This window comes from Lepidothrix coronata, unplaced genomic scaffold (genome assembly GCF_001604755.1).
Source record: "Lepidothrix coronata isolate B3197 unplaced genomic scaffold, Lepidothrix_coronata-1.0 Scaffold29, whole genome shotgun sequence".
Lineage (NCBI taxonomy): Eukaryota > Metazoa > Chordata > Aves > Passeriformes > Pipridae > Lepidothrix > Lepidothrix coronata.
The window spans coordinates 3,024,483-3,044,184 of record NW_016690209.1 but is presented as its reverse complement, the minus strand read 5'-3'; the positions used below and the strand labels follow the sequence as shown (position 1 = coordinate 3,044,184).

The following is a 19,702-nucleotide window of genomic DNA, read 5'->3' as shown; positions in this document are numbered from 1 at the left end:
GGGAGATTATTTTATCCTAATTTAAGCTGTCAATTTTTCACTGACTTCTGCTTGTCTGTGCTAGCAGGGCAGCTTACTCTGAGTCTCTGGGGAAGCCTCAGCTAGAAAGTGAGAATTTGGGGGGGATTTACTGCAGTCTCTCATCTAATCTGTGCTTATGACAGCAGCTACAAGCTGTTCCCCTGTCCCCCTGTGTCGTGTTAATTCCCATCACTGTGGAATGGCTTGGCTTGCCAGGGGACTCCCCTCTCTAACTGGGGCCTGGGGTTGTTTCCCTCATGCTGCAGGCTGGTGGAAGAGTTCATGCTGCTGGCGAACATGGCCGTGGCCCATCGGATCTACCGCTTCTTCCCCGAGCAGGCCTTCCTTCGCCGCCACCCCCCACCCCAAACCAAGCTGCTGAAAGACCTCATGGACTTTTGCAACCAAGTCGGCCTTGACATCGACTTCAGCAGTGCAGGGACCCTGCAGGTGAGTGCACTGGCCTGGCGGGCAGCAGGGCAATGGGGGCGGGGGGGGGCAGCTACATGATGGCATGTTTGTGGCAGCATGTGGTTTATTCCCTGTCCCTCTCTGCCCAAGCAAAGCTGACAGCTATTCCATGCCAAAACAAAACACCTCCTTCATTCACTATTGCCTTGGTCTGCCATGTTGTGCACAGAGGTTAGAACAGGGAAGGAAGGACCTTGCAGGTGACCCCAGCGCTGCCCTCCCTGCAATGGGAAGGATGTTTCAGTGCAGGAGCACTCACTGGGACACCCATATTTCCTTCTCTGCCTTCTCTAGCTAGGTCTTGAGCAGGGAATTTGCTCCATACTGCAAGGAAAGTAACTGTGCAAAGGGGTGTTTCTGTATGGGCTGCTGCAGGTCTCAGGGAGGGCTGGGTGGGGAGCAGGGTGACTGGGAAGGACTGGAGAGCGGTTCTGGGAAAGGTCAGATGCAGCCAGTGCAAGAGCTATCCGACCCCTCCTCTGCTGAGCATGTCCTGAGGCTGAACTCCAGCTGAACAGCGCAGCACAGGTTCCAGGATTTTCTTTACTCGAAGCAACTGGGCTGTGGATAATCCTCTGTTAATCCCATCCCCCCTGGCCTCCTGCACACCCTTCCGTCAGCTGGGACTGCTTTCCCCACTTGCTGGCTGTGCCCAGGCTATGTCAGCAGACACGGGGTTGCTCACTCAGCTCCTCTCCTGCACTTTGAACCCTCCAGCCCTTCCTCACTGCTAGCCCCAGCCAGTGACCTCCCATATCCACATCTCCCGAGAGTCCCATTAGTCCATGTGCTGAAGCTCTCAGTAGCTGGATGGGAGCCAGGCACAGGTCAGGAGAGGGTTTATGGTCTCTCTTGCACACTGCACAACTGGAGATAGAGCCAGCAGTCCCTGTGCCCTGGGTGATCCCTGCCATTGAGCCCAGGAGGTGGGTCAGTACTCAGGACTTTGTGTGCAGTCCTGTCAGGGCTGCTGGGACCACAGCAAAGCCCAGTTTTATGTGCACCTTTTGCTTATAAGGGGAATTGCAGGAAAAGGAGGAATTTGGCTTTGACAAGCTGCTGTTTGCTCCAGTAAGGTCTGCCTGGGTCACTCTACCACCATAACATGCCAATACTGAATGCTCTCTCTTTTCTCCTTCAGAAAAGCCTAAGTGAAATATTTGGTGTTGACAAATATTCCAGAGCAAGGAAAGAAGTGCTGACCTACATGTTCTCCAGGCCCATGCAGGTGAGAACAGCATTGGACACGTCTGGCTGTAGCTGTAGCTTTCTGCTGTGGCTCTGTCCTCAATCCTCGCCCCTTCTGCATTACTGAGCTGGTTGTTCCACACAGGGAGAGTGAATGAACACTGAACATGGTGCTCTGGGGCTGCCAGCAGCTTCCCCCAGTGCTTCCAGCACTGTGTAGCTGGCAGTGGGAGTATCCCCTGGGCAACAGAGCTTCCCTGGATGGCAGGGTGGGGCTGAGTCTTTCCTCATCCTCCATAGTGTCCCTGTTGGGACATCCTGTGTTTGGATGTTTCACCCTTGAAGCTGCATGTGGGGTGCCAGCAGACTCACAAGGACCCAGCCTGCTCTGTGAAGAGCTCGTCGTGGGCTCCAGGGTTCATGTTTGTGCCATTTCTTCACACCATGGTATCCCAACTGGTCCAAAGAAGGAATCAAGAGTGAGGATGATGTAGGGATGTGGAACTGGCCATAAGCACAGTCTGGTATCTGCTCTTACAATCAGGGAAATTCTGGAAAACCTTTGGTCTCCCTCCAGCCCAAGTGGCTTTCTGTGACAGTCACTGCAATGGAGGCTTGTGCTGCTGACACCAGTTGTCATGTTTGGTGCATCTGCAGCTCAGGACACTTATTTGGGTGTTTATCACCATCAAAAAAAGTTTTGTGAATCATCAGCTGCACTTGCAGCTGGGCATAGCACAGCCTGTTTTTAGGGAAGTCCTACCCCACAGGGAGAAGGGGCATGTTCCGGAAATGGTCTCTCTGCTGTGGCCTGCTTATCACTGCAGGAATGAATCATCTTCCCAACATCACTCATTTGACTGTCACTCTTCTAATTAGCTTATTTGCTTCATTTACTCATTAGCAGTTGCCTGAAGTCCTGCTGTGCTTCAGGGGTTTAATGCTTTCTTCCAACTGGGATTGGGGTCTGAAGCCGTTTTGTAAATCACCCCCCTCATTTATGTGCCCAGCTCAGGAGTGCTGCTTTGTAAAGAGGAGGGAGTGTCCTCTGGAGCTGACTGTGTTGTCCCAGAACCCATGGCCTGCTTTGGGTTATTCTGGTCCTTTCTGTTACATCTTTCTTTTCTGGTGGAAGGTACACTGGTGATATGCATTCCTTGGAGTCTCTCTCTGGTCCTGCTGACTGGCACAAGCCTAGGCTTTGCCAGTAGAAGCACGTGGAGTAAGCCTGGCTATTGACCAGGATGGATGAGCAAGGAGAATGCAACTTTGTTCTGCAGTGGCACCAAAGAGGAGATGGGCTTTTGGGGACCCACTGACTTGCTGAGATTTTGCCTTTGTGGTCTCCTGAGACTTCGGTTGGAGAAGTGGTGTGTGTGCTCTGATATACCTCACAGTGGCTCTTGTTAAGATTTAGCCCTGTGAATACATGTTAGCTGTGTATGTGAAAGAGATATCAAGGTTTTGGGGATGAAGTCTTTTGCGGAGTAGATACTTGACAGACAGTTTGGGAAAGAAGAAAGAAGCACTTTTAAAGGAAATATTCCATGAGACTTGATTTTGGCAGGAACTAGACTCATTTTTGTCATAAGAAGATCAAGGTGCCCATCAGTTCAGGTCCACTCATACCTGGCAAACCTGCTGCCAGGCACACTCCCATAATAGGCAAAACCCTGTTTACAGCTGAGCCTGTTGGCCCTGCAGGGCAGCCTGTGTCTGGATGGTAAGCAGCATTCCCATCTGCTGGCACTCCCCAGAAGGGCGCTACTCCTGTGTGTGATGGGGTGCTGTCATTATTGGAAGTGGTGCATGAACCAGAAGAAGCAGAAATCAGTCTCAATCCTGGGATATCCTTATGCAATTTAGTTTGTAAATGGAGTTTTGGGCTTGCCCAAAGCCATCAGCCAGGTGAGCAGATGCTACCCTCCTGTCTTCAGGGCAGCTTTCCAATCCAGCCCAGTGTGTGCTTACAGCAGTGGATCCACATGACCTCCAGTCCTTAGGGAAGGACCATGGCACTGCGGTGGTCTCTGTTCTCTGACCACACTCGTTGTGGGGTGGACTTGCAGCTCCCCAAAATCCCGAGCAGTTCAGATTCCCACCATTGTTCCTACTGCTAAATGCAGAGGACAGGTAGTTTAAAGCCATGTCAGTACCCCTTGGAAAGGGCAGACAGCTTCCGGGAGGAAGGAGCTTTCCCTGGGACTAGTATTTTTTGCTGTCTGCCACCAGTATTAGAGCAGATGGAAGAATCAATCCCATCCTGCTGGATGTCACGGTCCCTCATGGGGTAGAGGACAGATTTGAGTGTTGGCAGCTGTGGAGCACAGCCGCATGGGGGCCCGGGACAGTGTCGAGGGCTGGGCCATCACTCTGACAGATGGTGTGGCGAGACCGTCTGGTCAGGGCACTGAGTCGTCACCTGTATCCCTGCACATGTCTCAGCTCCTGGTGATAAAGCTGGTGTTTCAGGGACAAGGCTGCAGCTAAATCAACCCAAGCAACCTGTCCATAGGTTTAACCCCTCGTTGTGCCAAGCTTGTGTCACCATGCTGGTGGTCAAAGCATCAGCCTCTTGAAGGAGGAGGGAGATGGGAAGCAACTGGTAATGCGTGTGTCTGGGTGAATGCCTGGATTGCCATGCCAGGAGCCTTGTAACAGATGAAGGAGCAGCGACATACCATTTTTCAGGGGCTCAGTCATTCGGGGATTCAATCTGTCCGTGAGAGCAAAGCTGCCCCTGGTTGGCTGGGGCTAATTTATTTCCAGGCTTCTGGCAGTTCTCCAGGGATTGCAGCAAACCCTGGGGATTTGAGACCACTTGTGAGTCAAATTTGTTAATAAGAAAGCATCTGCTTTATGCCAGGCTAGTGTCACTGGGTAGTGTGGTCATGGTGGTGAGGACAGGTATCAGATATGGCTTGGACTGGGCTCCCTGCAGTGTGTCACCCTGCTACAGCGCAAAGGAGTATTTTTGCTGTGATACCCAAGCTGATGCCAACGTCAGTGAGTCAAGAGCTGCCAAAGGGGTGTCCAAAATGGTGCTGGACCCTGCAGTAGCCTGGTTTGGCCAGCGCATCCATCAAGATGAAGTGCCCCAGACAACAGCAAACAGCACAGGACCTTCAGCATCTTTTCTAACTTGAAACAAGGCAGAGCATAACTTGAAACACTGCTGGGCATAGGGCAGGGATGGACCCTTCCCAGGGGAAGGGAAAATCCCTATAGCAGGGATTTTGTCTGGTGCTCTGCTTTCTACCTGCCTGGCATTGTAAAGACCTTCCTCCCTTCTGCCCAGAAGCTTGGCACAAGTGCCTGTAAATCCCCTGAGATTTCATGCTGTCTGTCTGCACAAGGGCACTCATCTTCTCCCGCAGCAGCTTCCAGTGCTTGGCGTCTCTCCCTGCCCAACAGAGCCTCGTTCGGTGGGAGCCGAGCTAATTGAGTGGAGACCATACTTTGTGGAGTCCATCAGAAACAATTTAATTCTGGGTTGTGGAAATTGGCAGCCACCACAGCTCCTATCCCAGCTCTTGGGTCTCATAATAAGGCCAGGACTGATGCTGCTTTTTTTAACCTGCTCTATTTACTTGCCCGGATCAGTGCGTTGCTGCTCAGCAGGAGCTGGCTGTGCTGCTGGGCTGGAGAGCGGAGGATACAGCTGCCCAAACTGAGGATCCCAGGACAGCTCTGTAATCAGAGCTGGCTACTCCTGTTTTTTTTAAATCACTTGCTCTTATTTTTAAATGGGTTCATTCAATCGCCACTGTGCCGTGACCCCGCCGCAACCCCCCTGACCTGCACAGCCTCCCCTCCCCGCCTGGGCTCGGCCCCCATTGTTTTCCCAGTCCTGAGAGCTGGTGTTTCACAGATGTAAAAATAAAAGCTGTAACATGTGGGATAACAGGGATGACACAGGAGAGGTTCCTGCTGAAGAGACTTCTGCGCAACACGGTGCTGCTGTCGCCTTGGTGTTGGTTTAGAGGGGCAGTCCATCCGCTCTGCTTCCCAGCTGTCATGGTGGGATGGAGCAGCAGGAATCACAGCAGGGCTGTCTCTTCCTTGGTGAATGGAGGAGCCACTTATCCCAGCTCGCAGTGCTCTCCAGGTAGGCACTTGGAGAGCCTGCAGACAGACCCAGAACCAAAGAGCCTTGCACAGGAGCCACTCTGCAAGGCTCCTTGTTGGGAAAGCATCCGAGGTGGGCATGGAACAAGCTGGGCTCTCCCCTGGAAGATGGGAGGATGGCTGATGAGCCTCAGGGCCTGAACAGAAGCAGGACAATGCTTAAACCCATGTGTGATGTGAAAGTTCATACAGTCCTTGAGCCAGGCAGTGTCAGCTGGCAGCCAGCAGCTCCCTGCAGTGGCTTTGCACCTTTTGTTCTGTGCTCAGTTTCTGCAGCATCCGCCTTGTCCCTGCACAGCCCAAACTGAGCAGCCGGTGAAGGGCCATCAGCACACAGGATGTCATTAGAAGGACCATTGGCTGCTGGAGCTCTTGTCGCACAGACCCAGACCCCTCCAGCCTCATGTGGGGTCCTGCCACCATCCTTGCTCATACCCTTCCCTCGTTTCTCCCCCCTTTCAGATGGCTCTCTACTTCTGCACTGGCGTCGTGAAGGACGAGACCCTCTTTCGCCACTACGCCCTGAACGTGCCCTTCTACACCCACTTCACCTCCCCCATCCGCCGCTACGCCGACATCATCGTGCACCGGCTCCTCTCCGCCTCGCTCGGTGGGTGTGCCTGGCTGCTCCTGGGGGTGGCCTGGGCACCTGGGTCCAGGGTGCCATGGCATGGCTCTGTAGCAGGGGGGAGCATGGGCATGTCATTGTCACTTGTCCCCTCTGCAGGTGCCAGCTCCCCCATCAAGATGGAGAAAGAGGACATCCAGAGACAGGCAGATCACTGCAATGACCGGAAGATGGCTTCCAAGAGGGTGCAGGAGCTCAGCGGTGACCTCTTCTTCTCCATCTTCGTCAGGGTAAGAGCCAAGACTGTCTTCCCTCAAGGCATCTCTGGATTTCCCTCTGAAGGCTCAGCCTAGGTGCCGCCAGGTGGGGGGCTGTGGCTGCCCGCTTGGCATCAGGAAAGGCAAACAGTGAGGGGACACACTCAGCAACCACCACTGCCAGATTCCAGGACCTGGAGACACTGGCTCCCCTTGGGGATGGCTGGATGAGGGCTGCTGTGTAGTGACAGCCCTGTCTCTTGACAGGAATGTGGTCCTCTGGAGTCAGAAGCCATGGTGATGGGTGTCCTGAGCAAGGCCTTTGATGTCCTTGTGCTGAAGTTTGGAATCCAGAAGCGTATCTACTGCAATGTAAGTACCTCACCAGTGTGAGACAGTGCCAGCACTGCCTCACCAGAGATGGCTGCAGCAGCCTGGGGCCGCTGGAGGCAGTGGCTGTCCTGGTGTCCTTTTGTGCCACCCTGCAACCAGCAGAGCTGTGCCCAAGCCAGACCATCCAGAAGGGAGTGAGCCTTCATGGGGTTTCCACTCCACCCCTCAGCCCGGGCAGATGCGAGGGACTGAGGGTCTGGATCAGCCCAGGCTCTGAGGACCAGCTTCTCCCTGTGACGTGCTGGCTAATCTAGCCTAATCTAGGGAATAAAGCCAGATTCAGGGGAACAGAGATGAGCATGGATCTGAAGCGAGGGCAGGGAGCGAGACTTGGTTTTCATTTCATTTAATCAGGTGGTTTATCTGGGGCTGTGACAGCAGTGCAGGGCCAGCACCTGCGGTTGGTGACAGCATCCTCTCTTAATAACCTGGTTATATGGCTGGCAATGACATCTTTAAACAGGACATAGAGTGTGATATATGGGCTGATGGTGTATCACAGCAGCCCCTGATTTACGTGCTAGGCTCAGGCTCACAGGCTGCATCTCGGTTGTTAAAGAGCGTGCTGGGCAAAGCAGCATCAGCCCCATCCACAGGCAAAGTGAAGGAGGAGAGCTGAGTAGGGGGATGTTCCCAATATTCTTCCTGCCTGCAGGCGCTGCCCTTGCTGGACTTCCGCTTCCAGAAGGTGGGGAAGAAGCCAGAGCTGACACTCATGTGGGAACCAGAGGAGCTGGAGGAGGAATCTGTGCACCAGGTAAGACCCCCACAGCATGGGACAGGCTCAACACCATGAAGGTGGCATGGAGGCTGTGTGCAATGCCCACCTGTGATGTTTGTAAGGACAGGTCTGGGAGGCAGGACTGCCTCACAGGTTGTCGGGTCCTCCTGTCTCTCTGTGTCCCCAGTGAGCCCAACTTCGGTCTTAACCTCCTCTGACATCCAACCCTGCTCCATCCCATCACTACCCTCACATCTGACCCCTCCACACCCTTTAGTCTCTGCCCTGCCTGCTGTGTGCCCTGCCTCCCAATTCAGTTTCCTCCAGGAATTGAATTAATGTGCTGTTTACTTCCTCCTTCCAGATCATCAATTAAGATGTTAAGTAAGATCAGGCCTAAAGCAGCTCCAGTCTAGACCCTTCCCCCCATCCTGGCATTCTTCGCACCCTCACTGAAATGGCCCTTTCTTGGGGTTTCCATCCCTGTGTCAGGGTTGAGCCACAATTAGGAGAATTTTTTTAAATCAGACTTCCTGAGATGCAGTGTCAAATGTTTTAACAGCGTTTAGAAATCTCTCTTTTGTGTCCCTGTCATCTATTAACTTGGTAACTCAATCAAAGGGAGCAATCGCATTTGTCTGGCTTGATTAAGTGGTGCTTCTTTGCCAGCTTTTGTCTGGCATCGCTCTAAAATCACAGCTGTGTTGACTGCTGTGATCTCTGCCTGCTGCCAGGGTGGGGATGAGAGGGCTGAATCCCAGCCTCTCCCTGCACCACTCTGGGGGCTCTGCACTTGAGCCCCGTTGCCATCCAAGCCCAGCACAGCCCATCCTTGCCCACCTAGGGCTCCTAATACAGAGCACGGTCCTTTCCTTCCCTTCCCAGGGGTGATGTTGCAGTCAGAGCTGGCTGAGCTCCCCGACTGCTGCAGGCGTTTCTGCAGGCCTCCCTCACTTTGAAGCTGAGCTTTCCTTTCTCAGCTTGGCTCAGAGAAGCTCCCTGGATGTGGCCCGAAGTGGCCTCAGATCCTGCTTTCCTACAGGAGCAGGGATCACTTACACCCTAGCAGAGAGCTGCATGAAAAATGACGCCCCAGCATGAGCAGGGCCCATTTTGGTTAAGCAAACAGTTGGTAGAGGAAACTCCTTCACGAACCCTCCACACCTCCTAAGAAAACACAAGAACTCTCCTGTGGGAGCAGGCAGATCCCTGAGTTGATAAATCTCCAGCCTTGGGATGAGCCAGTTCCCTGTGAGCTGTGCTGAACCACGTTAGATGTCTCCCAGACATCCCACAGCACCAAACACCGCACCTCCCCACCTGGACCTGGTGCTTGGCCTCTGCTTCCTGCTTTAGCTCAGCTTGGCCAGGCAGTGGGAATGTCAGAGAAGGCTGTTAATGGGAAGCTGTGCAGGGGTCTGGGCTGGCTGTCCCTGCCACAGAGGGAAGTTATTGCCTCCATCTCTCTGTGATCTCAAGATGACCAGGACCTCAAGTGTGCATCACTCAGGGTTGGAGCATGAAGTGGATCTAAGACTCGGGGGAACTTGATGTGAAATTGTGCTGTTTTGCAGCAGTTCAGCAAAGGAATGAGGCAGGATTGCAAGGGAGAATCCTGATAATACCCATTTGACTCCCCCAGATTTGGGGGGCTGCCCCTTGACCACCCCCTCCTGCACTGCAGCCAACTGGGGCAGACAGGGGCTGGTGCTCAGTAGCCAGCAGCTCTCTGGGCAGCCAACTGCAGAAGGATTTCCCTGCAGGTTGCTCCTCGCTGGCCACTTCAGTACATTTAAATCTCAGTGAGATTTTCCTGCTCTGAATGATTAATTGGGAGCAGCTGGCACTGGATGAGCTGGGAAGGGTTGGACAAGGTTACCCTGGTAGCTCTGTGCCTGCTCCTCCTGCGGGCCAGCCCCAAGCAGATGGCCCCAGCAAGCCCTGCTACAGCACAGGGCTTGGGGACAGGCTCCAGCAAGCAAATCCCCAGGTGCCTGGCCATGGCCCTGGGAGAGCCCTTCCCAGTGTCCCAGCCAGCCCCTGAACTCTGCCTCAAGGACAGACTGGATCGATGCCTTACACTTCTGATCCATACAATCACAGGAAGAGCTAGGTTCAGAGGAGTGAGGAGGTGGCAGCAGCAGTGCCTTTCCTGAACAGGAGGGATTGATTTTCTGGGAGTTTTATTCCCTTGCATCTCTCTCATCCATTGTGCTCCCTTCTGGGTCTCCTCTCACTGTGGGAGCACAGGCAGGTTTTTCCCTCCTTCTGGGATGCTGATAAAATGCTCAGTGGGATGTGGAAAACCCTTCTGACCGCAGCTCCCATTAGCACTTGGCCAAGCTTCATTAAGGGATGATGTGGCTGGAGGGGGAAGGCACGAGCGGACTTGAGGGGAGGTTGGGACCCACAGCCAAGGGGATAATTGCCCATAATCCTTCACAGACTGTGCAAAGAACACAAGTGGAATAAGTGAGGATGTTTTGGGAGGCTCATTACATCGGTTTGGGTTCCCTGTCTGGCTTCAGAGCCTATGGTATTGCACTTAAAGATGCTGTCTCCAGCCCCAGCCCCAGGAGCACCCTGGACCCCAGCAGAGCTATCTGAATCCATCCTGCTCCATTCTTTGGCTCCCCATGGGTACACTGGTGGAGGCAGCAAAAGCCAGAGTGGCTCTAAGCAAATCTTAGTGTGTTGTCAGTCACCTGGAAACTCTCTTTTCTCTGTCTTTCTCTCCCTGGCTGAAGGTGATCACCATTTTCACGCTGGTGGAGGTGGTGCTGACGGCGGACAGCGGCTCCCTCAAGTACAGTGCCCTGCTCAAGAGACCGAGCTCGGAGAAGTGAGCTCAGAGGAGGCTGCACGTGCTCCCACTCTCGACGCTCCCTCACCTCGCAGGCCCTGCACCGGCACCTGCCAGAGGCAGAAGGGACCCATGAGGACTTTGGGGATTGAGTTTTAAAACCAGTGTGGTTTTATTTCTGGTTTGGATTTTAACTCCAGCTGGGAGCAGGGCTCAGAGCTTGAGCCTGCCCCAAGCAGAGCATTTCTACTCCTGGGTATTTTTAGCTTGATGCTTTCTTACCTTTTTTTAAAAGCAGTGGTGTCCATCCCCAGCTTCAGGTGCCCGTGGTGAAGGCCGAGTGGGGATGCATGTCCCCAGGAGTGGAGAGGGGCTGGCTCCACCATCTCAGGTGGGATGTTGTGGGATGCATTGAGATGCAGCTGTGGGGCCATACAGAAGGGTTTCTTGCAGGGTTGTGTGTCATGTAATAAAAGTCGGGTCAGCAGCTTGTGCAGGTTTTATTTTGTGCCCTCCATGTTCCCCCAGCTGGGGAATCCCAGCAGTAACTCATCTCTCTGGCAGTCTGGTGCCTCCCCCTGCCTCTGCTTCCCAGGCATTATGAAATCCAAGTGATCTCACCATCTCTCCCAGCCCCCAGGTATGCATGTCCAGAAGGCATGAGAGATCAGGAAAGGGGCTCCCAGCTCCCAGTCTGGAGGCTAGTCTCTCAGTCTGAGCCTTCTCTAGGAGTCTCCATGTATCTGCTCAGTCCCTCACACCTTGTCCTCCAACCTAACCCTTCTTGGGGACCCTGCAGCATCATGTCCTTGCTTCTTCCTGCCAGTCAAGAGAGCATCCAGCACCTTGCAGACGGACCGACTTCTCTGCAATCTCCGGGCACCTTTGCCTGCTCTCTGTCCCCATGTCCACCCTCCACAGTGTGCAGGATGTTTTGGGAGGGCATGGGCTGCTCTGACAGCTCCCATTTTATCACAAGTAGTGGCTGGAAGACAGTCTGACAAGAAGGAATGGATCCATTCTGCCAAGCAGGGAGGGAGCCCTGCATCACTCTTTCTCATCAGTGGTGACAGCTGTGGTCCTGGCATCAACACATCTGCCCTTGGCAGGAACCAGCAGCTGGCCAAATCTGAGATGCCCAGCTCAGGATGGGGGATCAGGCCCTGGGATGGGTCAGGAGTGGGTAGAACACACTTCCCAGGAGCTGGTGAGCCCTGAAAGCCATCAGGGACACCTGCAGTCCCCAGGGTTTATGCTCCTGCAGCGTCTTTCCGGATGGCCTGATGCAGTCATGGATGAATGCCAACTGGTACTGGTGACATGGGGCTGTTCCCTGCCTGCAACAGGTACCTTGTTGTGCAGGTGTGCTGGCATGGGCTGCCCCAGTGCACCCAGGACCTGACAGGCAGTGTGTGGCTCTGCTGGGAGAGGGGACTGGAGGACAGACACCAAAGCCAAGATGTCCATCCCCTACCCCTCAGCCCAGTGTCCCCCTTCTTGGGTTTGTCTCAGGGGGAAAACCAGGCAAATCCAGCCCAGTCTGGCTCAGCCTGTCTGAAATAACAGCCCTTTGCCCTGCACCCTCCCCTGCTGCTCCCCCGGGGTCCTGCAGAAAACCATGGAGCTGGGGGCCACGAGGTGCCCAGGTCCCTAGGGATGGGCCTGGAGGTCCTGCCTCACTGGTGGGGGCAGGGATGGCCCCAGGGGGGTCGGGAGCATTGGGAGGGCCCTGGGAGGGCTGGGAGATAGTCCCGGAATGTTATCAGCCCATCGTCTCACGGGACTGGGAAGAGCCATAAAGGGCTGTCCCCTTGCCCTGGACTCAGGCAGCATTCCAGGAGGGACCTGGGGTGGGCAGCATGGGACGGCCTCTTACTCCTGGAACTTACCTTCTCCTCTGCTTCCTCGCTCAGCTCACATCTGCAGCCTCTGACAGGGGACGTGTGGGACAGTGGGGTAAGAGCCCTTGGTGGGGGGTGCTGGGGTTGGTGTCACTTCCCTGGGGGTCCCCGGGGACCCTGTCAGCTCCCATGGGATACCAGCAAAGGGGAACCCTCACAGCCACCTCAGGGTGGTCTGAGACCCCAACCTTCCCCCCAAAGCAGGTCCTGTCCCTGCTCTCCCCATCCCCACTGCCCTGGTCACTGACTTTGGATCAAGTGACTCTGTAGTCGCAGCCGGCTGGAGTTGCCTGGCCATTACACCCTCACCATGGGGGCTGGTGCTTGGGCACCCCATCCCCTCTGCCAAGAGACACAAGGAGCTTCCCTGCCAAACTCTGCCTCAGTTTTCCTCTCTGCAGGTGGGTTCTGAGCAATACTGGTATGCCAAAGGCCATGTGGATCCTCAAAGGATTCTTGGTCCCCCCTGGAAGGGGGCTTTGAGCAGCTAAATTCACCTTGGTTGGAGATGCCCACGCTGGACCCCTGGGGTGTGCCCCTGAAGCCCCTCAGGGTGCCCAGTGCCCCTGCACACCCCCAGCTCTGCTCTCACCTCCAGATGCTGAGAAGTCCCCAAGCTACTGGAATAAAGGGGCCAGGAGGAGGCTGGAGTTGGCCCTGGCATTGCAGCCAGTGGCACAGCGGGCCAAAAACATCATCCTCTTCATGGGCGACGGTGAGTGCCCCGGGTCCCTGCCAGGCCCTCAACAGCTGGTGGATGTGACTGATGAGAAGATGGGGCTGTTGCAGATCACAGGGCAGTGCCTGGGAAGGGCAGGACTGTCCCTGGTCCTGGCCCATGCCACCCTGTGACTTGGACATGCCCACAGGCATGGGGCTGTCCACCATGTCGGCCGCTCGGATCTACAAGGGGCAGCTGGCTGGTGGCTCAGGCGAGGAGAGCGTGTTGGCCATGGAGACCTTTCCCCACATGGCCCTGGCCAAGGTGAGCAGGGCAGTGCTGGGGGGACATTCCTACTGCCCCTGACCAAAACCCAATTGGACCCCTCTTGCTTCCAGACCTACACCATCGACCGTCAGGTGCCCGACAGTGCTGGCACAGGCACCGCCTACCTCTGTGGGGTGAAAGCCAATGCCAAGACTCTGGGGTTGAGTGGGGCAGCCACCTATGGAAAATGCCGCACCACCTTCGGCAATGAGGTGGACTCCATCCTGCACCGGGCCAGGCTGGCGGGTATGGGGCAGCAGGCAACCCTATCAGAGAGCCTGGCATGGCCACCCTGTGCTGTGCAAGGTTGGATGGGCTCCCTGTAAACCCTTACCCACGCTGCAGGCAAGTCGGTGGGCATTGTGACGACCACACGGGTGCAGCACGCGTCCCCCGGGGCAGCCTACGCCCACTCGGCCAGCCGGAGCTGGTACGCGGATGCCAACATGCCCAAGGAGGCACTGCGGGACGGCTGCAAGGACATCGCCTACCAGCTGGTGCACAACACGGACATCAACGTGAGCTGGGGAGCGGGCGCGGGAGGGAGGGGGCACCAGGAATGTTGGGAGGGTCTGCTGAGCTCCTGGGCAGGTGATCCTGGGCGGTGGAAGGATGTACATGACCCCCAAGCGGACTCCGGACCCTGAGTACCCAGAGGACCCAGACCAGAATGGCACCAGGAAGGATGGCCGGGACTTGATTGCTGAATGGCTGAGTGCCAAGCAGGTAACGTGCCAGGACAGAGGGGATGTGACTCCAGGCGTGGGGCACATGCCATTGGCACTGGCTCTGTTCTCGCTGGAAGGGTGCCCGCTACGTCTGGGACAAGAAGGGCCTGGATGCGGTCGAAGATGACTCTGTGAGCCACCTTATGGGTAGGAGCATCACTGCCTGCACCACTGGCAATGCTTCCTCCTCCATCCCTCTCCAGAGGTGCTGACAGGGACACAAAGCAGCCCCAACATGGACCCTCCTCACCTTGTTCCCCCAGGCCTCTTTGAGCCCAAAGACATGAGGTACGAGCTGAACCGCAACACATCCACAGATCCCTCCATCGTGGAGATGACGGAAAAGGCCATCCGTATCCTGCGCAGGAACCCCAATGGCTTCTTCCTCTTTGTGGAAGATGAGTAGCTCCAGGCGGGCAGTGTGGCTGGGACTGGTGTGGGATGCGGGTCCTGGGAGCAGGTGGGCATCCAAGGGGATGAGGGTGATGGCTGCGTTCCCTGTGCAGGTGGCAGGATCGACCACGGCCACCACAGCGGGCGGGCCAAGCAGGCGCTGATGGAGGCTGTCATGCTGGACCAGGCAGTGACACGGGCAGGAGAGCTCACCTCCCCCTTGGACACCTTGACCGTGGTGACGGCAGATCACTCCCACGTCTTCACCTTTGGGGGCAACACACCGCGTGGCAACTCCATCTTTGGTGTGTCTTGGGGAGGGGCAGTGAGCATCCCTCTTCCCACCTCAGCCTTCTGCTCCCACCTGAGGCTGATCTGGCCCAGGTGTGGAGCAAGGTGTGAGGTGACAATGTCTTTCCCTGCACCAGGGCTGGCCCCCAAGAAAGCCAAGGACAAGCGAGCCTACACCAGCATTCTCTACGGCAATGGTCCTGGCTACAGCATCCGTGACGGGGGCCGTCCAGCTGCCAGCCTCCCCGCTGCAGGTAGGAGTCTGCTGGGAATGGGGTGGAGGCACAGGATGGCTGGGGACAGCATCCCTCTGGCACAGCCACTGGGGACACACAGGGTCCTGGTGCCACCACAAGGCTCAGGAGTCACTTGGGCAGGGATTGCTCTGACATTGGGGTAATGGGAGCTCCCCCCACCCTTGGGAAGCCTCAGCCCTATTTCTCCTCTCACCACTGCAGAGGACAAGGACTACAGGCAGCAGGCAGCCGTGCCCCTGGAGACAGAGACTCACAGTGGGGAGGACGTGGTGGTGCTGGCCCAGGGCCCCATGGCCCACCTCTTTCACGGCGTGCAGGAGCAGCACTACATTGCCCATGCCATGGCCTACGCCGCGTGCCTCGAGCCCTATGCCACAGAGCCTGGGTGCAGGGCAGCCCGCAGGGCCTCCCACAGCACCCAGTGCTCCCCACAGACCCTGCTCACCCTCCTGGCCCTCTGTGTGGCTGCCCTCATGGTGGGGGGCTGAGAGCCCCTGGCTGAGTCCCTCTGAGGGTCTTGGCAGCCAGATCACCACTGTGGCCAGAACCAAGGGATGCAATAAAACACGTGTTGTTTGTCTCAGTCCACTGTGCAAAGGTTCATAGTGGTGGTCACCTCCTGAGGTGCTGCCCCATGCCTCAGTTTTCCAAGCTGGTCATGGCTCCTAGTTCCCCCCTGGGACCAGCACTGAAGGCACTGGGGTGAAGGAGGTAAGGAAATGATGATGAGGGGAGGCCATATCCTCCCCAGTTTTGCCAGGCTGGGGCACAGTACACAAGGGTTGGTACATTCCTGGAACGGGGCAGAGCAAGGAGCAGAGTTTTAGTCCACATCCATGGATTTATTACTCAAGAAAGTCTGGGCAGAGAGCAGGGTGCTCAATGCACAAGTGACCCCAGGTGCTGCTGATACTGCTGTTGTCCCAGTTCCAGTGCTCAGTGCTGCCCTTGGCACCTGGGGACAGGGCATTCCGCTGTCTGACACTGCAGCTTTGTAGCTGGGGCAGCATTTCCTGACAAGAACTGCACATCCTTTTGTCCCTGCATCTGTCTGCACCCCAAGGCCATCCACGCCCCAGCAGCCACATGCTCGTGTGCCAAGCAGGTGCCTGCAGCCCAACCCTGCGGCCTTTGTGCGAGCTGCCCAGCAGAACACTTGTCTTTTGGACATGTGCTGAACCTCTTCACACACCCTGCAAGGGCTGGTCCCTGTCCAAAGTCCCTCCCTGGATCTGCTGGAGTTGCAGACACCGCCAGTGGCATCGGGCTGTCATGAAGCTCCTGGCGTCCCTCACCCTCTGCCTCTGGGCAGGGCTCAGCACTGCTGTCATCCCAGGTGGGGACAGGGATGGGGACAGGTGCCCCTGGCTGTGGGTGGTGTCTGGGGAAGCAGATCATCAGCCTGGCTGGCCACAGGGAGAGCTTGGGGAGGGAAGCAGGGGCTGCCCAGCTCTGCAAGGGTGAATAGGGTTTAACTTTGCTTTTCTGGAGTCCTTGAGCCAGTTTTTCCCTGGCTTTCTGCTTGTTTTTGGGCTGGGGGCTGGGCTAGGGGAAGCGCCTGTATCCTCTATCACCACCCAATTGCCATAGATTTGACCCCATCCCACCTGCCAGATAACTCTCCATCGTGTCTGGTTTTGCTGCCCCCCTCCTTCTCTGTCTCAGAACCCCAGTCCAGGCAGTAGGTGCAAGTCTGCATGGTCTCCTCCCACCCCAAATAGCACCCTGAACACCTTGGTCCACGTTAGAGAAGGCCCCAGCATGGGGATGCCCAGGGAATGAGTATCCCTGCTGGTGTGCCCCCAGGAGGCAGGTGCTGGTGAGCTGGGACTCACAGGTGTTTGCCCTGTCCTAGAGGAGGAGGAGAATCCATCCTTCTGGTACAAGCAGGCAGCTGCGGCCATCGACGCCTCCTTGAAAATCCAGCCCAGGACAGGCCAAGCCAAAAACCTCATTCTCTTCCTGGGGGATGGTGAGTCCTGTTGGCACCCCTGGCAGGCAGGCTGGTATGGCCAATGCTCTGCTGAGTGGGGTGTGGGGAGGGCACCTGGTCCAGAGGGTGACCAGGACCCTCTCTCCTCGCCCAGGGTTTGGGATCCCCACCATCACGGCCACCCGCATCCTCAAGGGGCAGCAGCAGGGGAAGCTGGGCCCTGAGACCCCTCTTGCACTGGATGCTTTCCCCTACGTGGCTCTCTCCAAGGTAAATCCCACCATGCCGGACAGGGGCCAGAGTGATCCCAGGCATGGGGCCATGGTGATACCCGTGGGGCTGCTGGCAGCACAAGGATGCACGTATGCAGTGTGTGGGGTCCCTGCTCATCCCACACTTGTCCCTGGGTGAGCAATGAGTGCAGCAGGGAGTGCTGGGGGAGCACCCCGCTGTGTGCTTCTGCCAACTGCCCCCTGCCCTGACCCCCTCTGTCCTTGGCAGACATACAACGTGGACCGGCAGGTCCCTGACAGTGCAGGCACAGCCACAGCCTATCTCTGTGGGGTGAAGGGCAACTACCAGACAGTGGGGCTGAGCGCGGCCGCCCGCTACTCGCAGTGCAACACCACCACGGGCAACGAGGTGATCTCGGTGCTGGAGCGAGCCCGCAAAGCTGGTAAAAGGGGCTGCAGGGCTGGAGGGACCCCACAGGGACATCACACTGGGGGCTTTCACCCATGAATATCCCATAGCTGGATCGTGGAACCCTGTTACCCTTCATGGGGTCTGATGACTGGGGGGTTGGCAGGGAAGGCGGTGGGCATTGTGACGACGACACGGGTGCAGCACGCGTCACCCTCGGGGACCTACGCCCACGTGGTGAACCGTAACTGGTATGCGGACTCCAGCATGCCTGTGGATGCACGGCAGGAGGGATGCAAGGACATCGCCTGGCAGCTGGTCCACAACGTGGACATCAACGTGAGCGCCCGTGTGTGGGATGGGGGGAGCAGGGCCAGACACTCCCCCCCACCCCAAGACAGCCCCATTAACACTGCACCTGTCTCACCGCCCCCAGGTGATCCTTGGAGGTGGTCGGAAATACATGACCCCTGTGGGGACGCCGGACCCTGAGTATCCCACCAACAGCCAGCAGAATGGGACACGGGAGGATGGGATAAACCTTATTGACACATGGCTAGAGGCGCGGCCGGTGGGTGACACAGCAGGGACCGTCCTCTGCCCACTGCCCCTGGCACAGGGCCAGGCATCCACTAACCCCCCTGTGGGATTCGCCCACAGGGTGCCCGCTATGTCTGGAACAAGACAGAGATGCTGTCTGCTGCTGCCAACCCCAGTGTGAATTATCTGATGGGTAACAAATGTCCCGTGTGCCGGGACTCAACAGGCACCAGGACACATGAAGGCACTGAGGTTGTCTCCAACGTGTCCCCTCCCAGGTCTCTTTGAACCCGGGGACATGAAGTACAGCCTGGTGCGTAACACCACCCTGGACCCGTCGCTCACTGAGATGATGGAGGCGGCTATCACCATCCTGAGCAGGAACCCTGAAGGCTTTTACCTCTTTGTGGAAGATAAGTTGGGGCTGGTGCCACTGGGGCTGGTGAGAGGGGGGTCCCGCGTCCCAGGGTGGGGGTAGGAGCTGGGGGTGCTGCCCTCAGTCCCAGCCCACCGCGAGTGCCCATCTGCAGGCGGCAGGATCGACCACGGCCACCACGAAGGGGCAGCCCAGAAGGCGCTGACGGAGGCAGTGGAGTTTGACCAGGCCATTGAGCGGGCAGGGGTCCTGACAGATGAGGCACAGACCCTCACCGTTGTCACCGCCGACCACTCGCACGTCTTCTCCTTCGGTGGCTACACCCTGCGTGGCTCCTCCATCTTCGGTGGGGCTCTGCCCTGTGCTGGGCACTGCCGGCTCTGCGGCACCCTGACTGTGGCCAGAGGGGTGATACAGGCTTTCCTTGGCTGATCCTTCCTTTCCATCACCCCCTCCCCAGATCTGGCCCCCTCACTATCCACTGATGGGAAGAACTACACATCCATCCTCTATGGGAATGGGCCAGGCTACACGGGCCCCGACCGGCCCGACGTGGATCATGACACAGCCAGTGAGAGCACAGAGACCATGGCTGGGTGATGGGATGGGGCTGGGGGCCATCACTCGCCCCCACTCATCCCCTTCTCTACTCTCTGCAGTGCAGTTCGAGTACCTGCAGCAGGCAGCCGTGCCCCTTGACTCGGAGACCCACGGTGGTGAGGATGTGGCCATTCTGGCCAAGGGCCCCATGGCCCACCTCTTCCATGGGGTGCAGGAGCAGACCTACGTGGCCCATGTCATGGCCTACGCCGCCTGCCTCGAGCCCTACACTGACTGCCACCAGCGGAACTCTGCCCCTGGCACCTGTGCCACCACTCTGGCCCTGCTCCTGCCCATCCTCCTCCTGCCCCTCTTCCACTGATTCTGTGTCCCTAGGGCACTGAATGGGAGCTGCCAGACCTGTGTTCTCTCCCCTCCTCACGGTGTGACACCTGCAGCTTTCTGAAGCACCTCTGGTCCGATGCAGCAGCCAAAGGGTCACCAAACCCTGAGCGTGGGGCGGGTCCTACACCACCCGCACAGGGAGTGTTAAATAAACATGG

General features: G+C 56.9%; 3 protein-coding genes across 6 annotated transcripts in view; all 3 read left to right on the top strand.

Moving 5' to 3' along the window:
• DIS3L2 (DIS3 like 3'-5' exoribonuclease 2) overlaps positions 1-11,040 on the top strand; it is a 183,488-nt gene extending 172,448 nt beyond the window's left edge. For all 4 annotated transcript variants that reach the window (XM_017810780.1, XM_017810782.1, XM_017810783.1 and 1 more), the window contains 7 exons: positions 288-471; positions 1,634-1,720; positions 6,271-6,418; positions 6,536-6,666; positions 6,901-7,005; positions 7,682-7,783; positions 10,495-11,040. In XM_017810780.1, coding sequence (XP_017666269.1) covers positions 288-471; positions 1,634-1,720; positions 6,271-6,418; positions 6,536-6,666; positions 6,901-7,005; positions 7,682-7,783; positions 10,495-10,593 — 856 coding nt within the window. In that variant the 3' untranslated portion in view covers positions 10,594-11,040. The remainder of the gene's footprint in view (positions 1-287; positions 472-1,633; positions 1,721-6,270; positions 6,419-6,535; positions 6,667-6,900; positions 7,006-7,681; positions 7,784-10,494) is intronic.
• A 1,361-nt stretch (positions 11,041-12,401) lies between these two features.
• On the top strand, positions 12,402-15,596 carry LOC108495131 (intestinal-type alkaline phosphatase-like). Its single transcript, XM_017810454.1, has 11 exons — positions 12,402-12,506; positions 13,050-13,166; positions 13,321-13,436; positions 13,511-13,685; positions 13,785-13,957; positions 14,031-14,165; positions 14,245-14,314; positions 14,431-14,563; positions 14,672-14,865; positions 14,989-15,105; positions 15,310-15,596. Exons 1-11 carry the CDS (start codon positions 12,410-12,412, stop codon positions 15,594-15,596), a joined length of 1,614 nt encoding a protein of 537 aa, XP_017665943.1. The 5' UTR covers positions 12,402-12,409.
• Positions 15,597-15,996: 400 nt separating this feature from the next.
• Positions 15,997-19,688, top strand: ALPI (alkaline phosphatase, intestinal). Its single transcript, XM_017810785.1, has 11 exons — positions 15,997-16,444; positions 16,964-17,080; positions 17,196-17,311; positions 17,543-17,717; positions 17,850-18,022; positions 18,120-18,254; positions 18,344-18,416; positions 18,502-18,636; positions 18,754-18,945; positions 19,060-19,170; positions 19,259-19,688. Exons 1-11 carry the CDS (start codon positions 16,195-16,197, stop codon positions 19,519-19,521), a joined length of 1,740 nt encoding a protein of 579 aa, XP_017666274.1. The 5' UTR covers positions 15,997-16,194; the 3' UTR covers positions 19,522-19,688.
• The last annotated feature ends 14 nt before the right edge of the window (positions 19,689-19,702 follow it).

Bases quoted from the DNA above. Each gene is read 5' to 3' on its own strand.
- LOC108495131 (XM_017810454.1), top strand. From the start codon at position 12,410: ATGGGACGGCCTCTTACTCCTGGAACTTACCTTCTCCTCTGCTTCCTC. The intron at 14,564-14,671 runs AGATGAGTAGCT...CGTTCCCTGTGC, and splicing joins GGCTTCTTCCTCTTTGTGGA to AGGTGGCAGGATCGACCACG. The intron at 14,866-14,988 runs GTGTGTCTTGGG...TCCCTGCACCAG, and splicing joins GCGTGGCAACTCCATCTTTG to GGCTGGCCCCCAAGAAAGCC.
- ALPI (XM_017810785.1), top strand. From the start codon at position 16,195: ATGCTCGTGTGCCAAGCAGGTGCCTGCAGCCCAACCCTGCGGCCTTTG. The intron at 18,255-18,343 runs GTGGGTGACACA...ATTCGCCCACAG, and splicing joins CATGGCTAGAGGCGCGGCCG to GGTGCCCGCTATGTCTGGAA. The intron at 18,946-19,059 runs GTGGGGCTCTGC...CCCCCTCCCCAG, and splicing joins GCGTGGCTCCTCCATCTTCG to ATCTGGCCCCCTCACTATCC.